General features: G+C 28.7%; 1 protein-coding gene across 1 annotated transcript; it reads right to left on the reverse strand.

The window, feature by feature from the left end:
• Positions 1-7,396: 7,396 nt before the first annotated feature.
• LOC130969967 (basic blue protein) lies at positions 7,397-8,480 on the reverse strand. Its single transcript, XM_057895890.1, has 2 exons — positions 8,232-8,480; positions 7,397-7,794 (listed from the first exon to the last, which is right to left on the reverse strand). Exons 1-2 carry the CDS (start codon positions 8,398-8,400, stop codon positions 7,595-7,597), a joined length of 369 nt encoding a protein of 122 aa, XP_057751873.1. The 5' UTR covers positions 8,401-8,480; the 3' UTR covers positions 7,397-7,594.
• Positions 8,481-9,579: the final 1,099 nt, after the last annotated feature.

A 9,579-nucleotide genomic window follows, 5' to 3' on the forward strand; every position in this document is an offset into this window, starting at 1 on the left:
TGCCTTCGTGTGTAACCTGGAGTTTCTCCCAGATTTTTTTGGCTGTCTTGTATCTAGATACCTTTCATTACTTTTCAAAACTAATAGCACAGTGAAAAAGGTTTATGGCTTTAGCATTCAACTCCATTTTCTTCTTGTCGTTATTGTTCCATTCAGTTTCTTCTTTTGGAGTCATCACTCCATCAGCACTTATTTTTGTTGGAATCTTGGGATCGCTCACAACAATCTTCCATATATTGCAATCAATGGATTGAATGAAGATCCTCATCCTCTCTTTTCAGTAGGCATAGTTCTTTCCGTTGAAGAAGGGAGGCATGTTGTTTGACTGGCCTTCAGTTAGAGTATAGGCAACTGTGGTTGTGCCCAAATTGTTCGCCATTGGACCTTTGCTCCGAGCGGTGAAGCTTGATTCTTGAGACCTTGGCTCTAGATACCAATTGAAAGTTGTAGAAAGCTTAGAGAATGGGAGGTTGAATCTATGACCTTCTTTTACTTTAATGAAATATGGCTTAACTTATAAACTTTCACTTGGATTCTGTTCGAACTTAGTAGCTAAAAATTTATGAGACAATTTTTGTCTCATGAATATCAGAAAACAGAACAGAGAAGGAAAGAGAGAAGCTGACACTATCATGTATCATGGTTCAGTTGTCTTGTGCAATGCAACTTACATCCAGTCTTCACCACAATAGTGGTGGAATTTCTACTATAATTAAAATATTATATACACCAATTCCACAGGATTGACACAATCCTTTTCTTATCAAGTTCTAACCTAACTTGACTTAGCTATGCTAATACTTAACTATTTACTCTTAGTGCTCACCCAACTAAGAAATGGGTATCTCACTAGTACAAGATACAAGACACAGAATCAATCTAAAGAAATCTGAAATCACTCTAGGCTTTTCACTCAAGTGTTTCTCTCTGCCTCTTTTCATTCTTAGGCTCTTTCAAGAACTCTCTCATTCAGCCTTTTACCTCAAGAAATTACAGAAAGATAAACATTGAAAGGAAAATTACAATCTGTAAAACATGAAGGAGATTAATGCTTCAACAGCCTCTTTGCTATGTGATGAACTAGATTTGCATGCCTCTGATTTAGTTCCTCATTCTGGTGGAATGCTCATTTGATTAGGAAACACTGTCCAAGTTGATGAACTTCTTCAGAGAGCTATTCTCAAAACATAAACTTCAAATACTGGTTCTCTCTCTTTTTCTTCAGAATAATGAACAAATTATCTTTTGTATCTCCTTGCATGTTGTTGAGTTGCTCTCTCCTAGGTCAACTCCTTGAGTTCTGTACTACCAACTTACCACATCACTTTTTCAGTTAATCCCTAAATTAGAAATTTAAGTTTGACTTTCTCTTGCTTGACCGAAAGCCTCAAGGAAGCATTCAAGAATAGTATTTCAATGGCAATCCCACATCTGAACTCTTGAGATACTACTTTGTCCCCCAAGAAATAAATTTGACCATTGATTTACAGTAGTGGTGAACAGAGATCACTTTCTTCTTTGGAGTAGCAGAGAGTTTGAGAAGAAGAGAAGAAAAGTGGATGCATGCAAACGGAAATAAATCACCTTTAGCTTCAGACTTAGCTAGATATGGTTTGATTTTTGGTGATTAGATTTTTGCTTTCTAGATTGAGCTTTCTCTTTCTTTCTTCTTCAATGATTGGTTTAGGGACGAAACTCTCTGTTCTCTGAGTTCTGACCGAATGAAAAAGGTGAACGTTGCTTTAGTGAAATCAATTTGGAGGCATTGGCTTAAGAGATAAATTCAGGCTTGGGTTGGTTCTTTTCTGATTCATCCCGTTTAATTTCTTTGTTATTTACAATTGGACTTTGTTTGAAATTATTACCCACAAAGACAGATTCAGCTTATTCCATATTAGGCTGTTACAATAATGAATTTTGGCATGCAAAATTTAATCATAAATAATCAACCTAATTAGATAATTAGTCCAATAAAATAATATTTATCATTATCAGTTAATTTAATTAATTTCTTAACTCAATAATATTTTATATTATACATTTTTTAATCTATGTATCTTAGTACACACTAATTAAACATAACTTTATGTATAAACATATTTATAAAAAATTTGTCTTAGTAAATAAACAGTATATATGTATTACTTGTCTATCGAAAATTATTATTAAACTTTTAATTTTAATAAATACACAAAAATATATTAAAAACTTAATTTTATTTTTTTTTCCGATAATTTTAAAAAACTTTAACTCATCCACATGTTAGCTAAATATATATAGTTTAATTTTACTACACACAACAACTATTAGATATTTGTATAAAATTATTTTAATATTAAATTTATATACCCGTGCATCAAAACTAAATCTATAAAGCCACAAAGAAAAAAAAACTAACGCTATGTTTGTTTAGATGAAAATTGGGAGGAATTGAACATGAATGGAAAGAAAAAGAAAGGAAATCTGATATTTCACTTGTTTGGGAATGAAAGAAAATGTAAAGGGAAAAAGAGAACAATAACAAAAGTGATTGGGATCCACCAAAAACTTTTCTCTCCACCTAAAGCGAGAAAATAAAAAAAAAAAAAAACGTGTTCCACTGCATCATTTCCAAACCCTATCACCTTCTTTATATCACGCTAACTTTATTATTATTATTATTATTATTATTATTATTATTATTATTATTATTATATCAAATTTGTATTCCTAACTTGTTATATTATAAATATAATTAAACTTTGTTGTTATTATTTAATCACATTTATGAATATTTACATAATTGTATACATAATAATATTAATATTATGGAGGATAATATTGTCATTATATAACTTAATTCATTTTTTCTTTCCATTTTTCTTTCTAAACAAACAATATAAATTATTTATCTTTCAATATCTTTCCATTTTATTTTTCTTCCATCCAAACACACCCATAAAAATTAAATTTCACTTTCATTTCTTTCCTTTCTATTTTTTTTTACTCAATTTCTCTCCTTTCTATTTCTTTCCACCCCAAACAAAGTGTAAGTCTATAAAACAAATACAACGTGATCTCAACGATCCACCGTGTTGCAATAATCCTCCCAAAATGATTGTTAATTACACAATCCAATATAAAAAATTTAAAGCAATTTGATTAAGAAAAAGTATAAGAAACTAATTTTTTAACCAACCAATTTGTACAACTTACTTAATTATAATAATTTTATTTTATTTTAATAAATTATAATTTAAATAATTATCATTAATGATTATTTTAAAAAATTAAAATTTGATATTAACCGCGCAACAAAAATGTTATTCACAAAAATTTCTTTACTCTTCCATCATTCCGTATGTATTCAATATTTGTGCTTGATTAATTGTGTCGAATAACTCAACACCCGAACAACTTTTTTCTCGCATTTTCGAAATTCCGCCATTCGTGCCGCCGTAAGTGCTGGTGTAAGGCTTTCGCAAAAAATATTGTCCATAGAGTTTTTACCCACCGACCACCACCGTTGCGTCTTTTATCGCGCTGTGGCCTCTTCATCCCATAGCTCTTCTTCTGTCGCGACCCAGTCACCGTGGGGCTTCATTCGCGACATGCCATCAATTACTACGATCCATGATAACTTTCACTTGCGATGCGCAGTTTCTATGGCTTCCTCCTCGCAACGCGCCACCGTGAGTCTTCCACCGTCCACGCAATGCTGTCCAAGATGTCGTCACCGGTCATTCTGCGGCTCTTCTTCTCCTCCTCCTATTTGGTTTTGAATGATTTTTTTAATTAGTTTTTATATATATTTTTTAATTTTGAATAAATTTTTTATTAGTTTTGGAGGATTCTTTTTGCTATATTTTTGTATTTTTCTTTTTTAGGATTTAGATAATTCTTTTCCATATGTTTTGTATGTTTTTTTTCTTAGAATTTAAATGATTTTTTAGCTTATATTTTGGTTTTTTTTAAGAATTTTAAAGTTTTTTTTTTTAAAAGAAAAAGTTGAATTTACATAATAAATAATAAACGGTGGATTAGAATAAAAAGAGATAATTAGTAATTATTTAAATTTTATTTTTTAAAAAATATAAAATTAATAATTATTAATTAAAAAAATAAATTTTAAATAATTACTAATTAATAACAATTAAATAGTATAAAGTATAGTTTAAAAATATGTTAAATTACACAGTTAGTCCCTACACTTTCAGTGAAATTGTAAATTAGTCCCTACACTTTAAAAGTTTATAATTGGGTCCATAAAGAGAATTAAAATTTGTAATTTAGTCCCCGCCGTTCAAAAAGTGTTTGATTTAACAGAATATTCTCATAATATTCTCTATTTTAAACATGTGACCTGCATATGTTTGACAACAGGAACCAATTTGCAATTTTAGTAAAAGTATGGGGATCAACTGTGTAATTTAATCATTTGAAGTGATTAAAAACTCCCTAGGCTATTTGAACCTACCCCGTCCCTCCCGAACTCTCTCACTCTCACTTTCTCACTTTCTAAAACGACACCCGAACCCCACCGCTCTCTATCTCTCACCTCGGTTCACCGTCGCTACGCTGGATCCACCGCATTTGTGCTCACGAGTCGGGTCTCGCCTCCTTTTTCCATCTCACCTCTCTCATCCGACAACTTTTTCTTCTCTTCCAATCCCAATACTGAACACTGACGATAAATGAAAGAGAACAATTCCAATCCCAAGCATGCTCAAAGCGAACAATTTAATGTCTAAGAAAAAAATAGCAACAAATTAACACAAAAATAGCAACTCAATTTATTAGTGAATTCGGCGTGGTGACGGAGACAAGAGGCACGACGATGGTGAGTCGAGGTGAGAGATAGAGAGCGTTGGGGTTGGGGTGCCATTTTGAAAAGTGAGAGTGAGAGAGCTGGCGAGGGGTAGGGTAGATTCAGATAGTTTAGGGAGTTTTTGGTCATTTTCAAATGGTTAAATTACACGGTTGGTCTCTATACTTTCACTAAAATTACAAATTGGTCCCTATTGCAAATATGTGCAGGTCACATGTTCAAAATAGAGAATATTCTGAGAATATTCTGTTAAATCAAACACTTTTAAACGGCAGGGATTAAATTATAAATTTTAATTATTTTTAGAGACTCAATTACAAATTTTTAAAATATAAAGACCAATTTACAATTTCACCAAAAATATAAGGACCAACGATATAATTTAACCTTAAAAATACTTATTAGCTTATTGGTAGTTGAACCTCCTCTTAGTTTCTAAATCCTAACAGAATTGATTCGTTAAATATATAAGGTGTTTCCTACTATACAGCAAAGTTAAAGTTAATTGGGTTGGACGACGAAAAAAATTGACGAGTGACGTCAGTTTAAATTTGGTAAAATATAGTAATATACCTTTTATTCTTAAAATTTGTTAAAAATTAAAAAATATTTTTAAATTTTATTTTATTTTAATTATATATTAGATATTTTTTATTTATATTAATTATATTTCTAACAATTAAATTTTTAAAAAAATTTAAGATTAATCCAATAATAATATTTAACAACTAAAATTAATGACAAAATTTTATGTTTAATTTACTTGTGTTAAAAATTATTATTATAAAATTATCACTGAATTATTCTTAAATTTTTTAAAAAATTAAAATACATTTGATACAAATAAAAAATATATAAAAAAATTAAAATAAAATAAAACATAAAAATTTTTAACAAATTTTTAACAAATTTTAAGAATAAAAAATATATTTTGTTGTTTAAATTATTTATTATAATATTTAAAACATTACTTTTCGTTTTAATTTTTTTCCTTTGAAAATACTACTAACTAGTAGTATAAATTTAATAAGAATTTAATTATGTTATGCTCCAAATAGATATATTAAGATTATAAATTTAAAATTTTTTTATTAAAAATACAAAAAATTTTAAATTTTAATATAATTATTTGTATTTGTTAAATAAAAAATTTAAAATTTTTTATTAATAATAAATTTATCATATATTCTTAAAATACATATTAACTAAACTCATTTAATAATTTATAATATAAATTTTTTTTAAATATACTGATATACTAGTGTTTTTTTATAATTTTTACCTATTAATTTTAATTATAAAATATATATAATTATGATTAACGAATAAAATTCATTTAAACACTTAATATACTTAAAAGCTTTCCAATATAATATACAGTGTTGAAAGTATGGCAGACAAGAAAACGACGTACAGTTCTTTTAAATGAATGTCAAAAAGAAAAAGGTGCAACTACCAACTTTAATTTGAAGGCATGATGATGATTACCGCATTAATTAATTAATGAAAAAGAATTAATAGTTGATCTTCTTCCATTGTTTGGGTTGGGGAAGAACCAATTTATGTTATTTTCAACCAATGATGACCAACATTAAACTCCGGAATTTTGTTTTTCATCTACAAATTGCGGTCCAACGGATCAGACACTAGTGCTTTATCCATATGGGAGAAAAGTAAACCTTAATTAATGTGTAATAATGTACAAAACATGAATGATCCATCATCCGGTGAATATGAAGGACGCTATTGTGTCTTTCTGCAGCTTCAAGATCAGCAATATAATTTTCGACAATTTTTATATAGAGATAATAGATAAAATATTAAAAGATTAATTTGACTTTTAATCTTAAGTCAAACAAATTTTATTATCGAGAATTTAATTAACATAATTAAAAAAATAAAGACTCAATCCGCATTCTTTTTATTTTGTCGAAAAACAATGTGATCCTTTCTCTAAAAGAAAAGGACATTTTGACAATTTGACTCTCAATATTATTATTTTGAGATAATACAAATTTTCTATTAAAAAAATTCGTCAAATGTTAATAAAAATTAATTAATTTTGTGATACTTTATTTTACAATTTCTGAAAATTTAAAACCCTCGCAAACTATCATTTTTGTTGGAAATAATGGTTTTAAACTCTATAGATTATAAATAAAATTGTCACAAAATAATCATTTTATTAATATTTTACTGAATTTTTAACAAAAAGTTCGTATTATCTTAAAAGAATAATATTAGAGATGAAGCGTTTTTTTTAATAAGAGATAACATCGTCTTTCGTAAAAATAAACAGGACTAAATTCAGTAAATTAAATATTTACTCTTAAAAAAATTGTAGCTATTTTTTTTAGTATTTTTTAATTTAAAACTTGAATTGGGGATCATTATGAAAAAATAAATTTACCGTCAAGTCTAACCAACATAATTAACGTTTAACGTTTTTCATATTTTTTAACAATTTAATTAGTATTTATTAAATATAAAAAAGCTGGGTTATGTTTGTATGTATGACTATTCATTTTGAAACTGCTGCTCTCTGTATATAGAAAGGAACCGATGATGGTAAACAAAGAAAGAAAAATATATAATAGCAACATTTATTATATTACTAGATCCATATATATAGTATAGATCAGTGAACCATATTACATACGATATGGAACCTACACCCTTTTATTTCTTACAACTTAACCGAGTTGCTACATATATATTATAAGTGATGCAGTGTAAAATTAAAGGATAGAAGAAGGTGCAAAGATCAGAATGAGGAGGATGGAAGGATTAGGCAGCGTTGACGGCGATTTTCATGCCGGACTCGCAGTGGCCGGGAAAGTTGCAGATGAAGTAGTTCTGTCCCCTAACAAGCCTGATCTGATCTTTCCCCGATCTGTACACTTTGGCTCCTCGCGGTGTCCTGCAGCTATCATACCCTCCTCTGTTCACTGCCACCACATTGTGTGCTCTTGGGTTGTAACTGAATACTACACAACCACGCAACAAAATTAATTCAAGCTTCGTGTCAACAGATCATAACTAAGATTAATTAAAAAAGGAAAAGTTTAGGGGCAGCAACTTTATCAAATTTTGGCCAGCAAAAAAGAGTGAGTTATTCGATGAAATCTCACACTAATCTCACACTATTAAAAGCTTTATTGATGGCTAGTTGATGATTATAAATCCTAAAAATTACTGGCCCATAGCATTCATCATTAAAAAAAATATATTTAAATAAATCTCTAAAAAATTTTGTATCAAACGGTTTTGTTTTTGAAAAATTTTTATTACGTTAAGATTTTTTAATTTTATAGGTCTTTTTAAATTTATTTTAAAAATGAAAACGTTTAACATAAAATTTATTAAGAATCTATTCCAATATACACTCTTAATTAAATATGTGAAATTATCTTATAATTCTTACCAAGAGTGTCGCCGGCTCTAAAGCGCTTTCCTCTGGGCCAGCCGACGGTATTGAAGGTCCAACCAGCTGCATCTCCAACGGTGTACGTGGCAGCATCAGCCATCTCGACCACCATGAAGCACAATACAAGTGCCACCATTATTGCACTGCCTCTTCCCACTGCACCCATGTTATTAATTAATAACACCTAGGTAACTTGAAAACTTAGTTCTAGAGAATACTATAGATATAGATAGATATATGACAAGCGTTTCAGTGTGCATTTTGGAATGAAGAATCATGTAAGGTTTTATAAGTGAGGATTTAGGACTCTGTCTTTAGCTTGGTGGGTAGGTGGTTGGATAGAGGATGGTAAATACCATTGCAGGCCCCCCTAAATCCGTTCATTTTTTTATTGTTATTAATTAATATCAGAATTTATCTTTGAAAAGGCTATTGTTTAATTTATGTTTAATATATGTTCTCTGTACTTTTATTATATATTTTGAATGTGTTATTTCAGTGACTAATTTTTAATATAATTTTTTTTAAATGAATTGATACATTGATATTTTAGTAATTTTTAACTATTGATCTTAATTATAAAATTATAGTCAAATTAATCAAATTATCTAATGACTCTCACGTATCAATTTCACCTGAAATTCTACCATAAAAAATATATATAATTAAAATTAACAGTTAAAATTTATTAAAATATCAGTATATTTGAAAGTATTATTTATATATTTTTAACGAACTAAATAATAATTTTGTTTTTTTAAGAGAAAAAAGATTTTAGAATGAGCTAGATACATTAAATACATGAAATCTAGAAACGGTGGTTGAAACTTGAAATAACATTATTTCTTGTCTCCCTTTCTACAGTTAGACATTGACCAAGAGACACATGATGATTTAGGCAGATAACAGAGTCAACGCTGATGCATGCTTTGGATCAACATTACATTACAAAAAACTGTGTTGTGTGGTGCTTAATTTTTCAACTATATGATATAAAAATAAAAGGGGAAAATCCACTTCTATCTCTTTTGATTATGTGTTAGACACCGTATAATAATATAATTTCCCTTAAAAGTATTAAAGGAAGAGAAATAAACATAGATTGCAGGCCCTCATTAAGGGGCAGAAAATCTGGAATTCTTGTAATGCAACACTTCTTTTGGTATTATACACATTCAGTATTCAATATTATTTTGTATGTGTTGGCAATTCCCTGAGCTATTGTGAGCTTGACATCACATTTTACTTCCATTGCAAACAACTTTCGCATCATATCAAAGTAAGTGTTTGAGATTCTTTATACTTGACAAAAAAAAAAAATTACTTTATACCAAGTCTTCGTTTT

The sequence above is a fragment of the Arachis stenosperma genome, chromosome 3 (genome assembly GCF_014773155.1).
Source record: "Arachis stenosperma cultivar V10309 chromosome 3, arast.V10309.gnm1.PFL2, whole genome shotgun sequence".
Classification (NCBI taxonomy): Eukaryota; Viridiplantae; Streptophyta; class Magnoliopsida; order Fabales; family Fabaceae; genus Arachis; species Arachis stenosperma.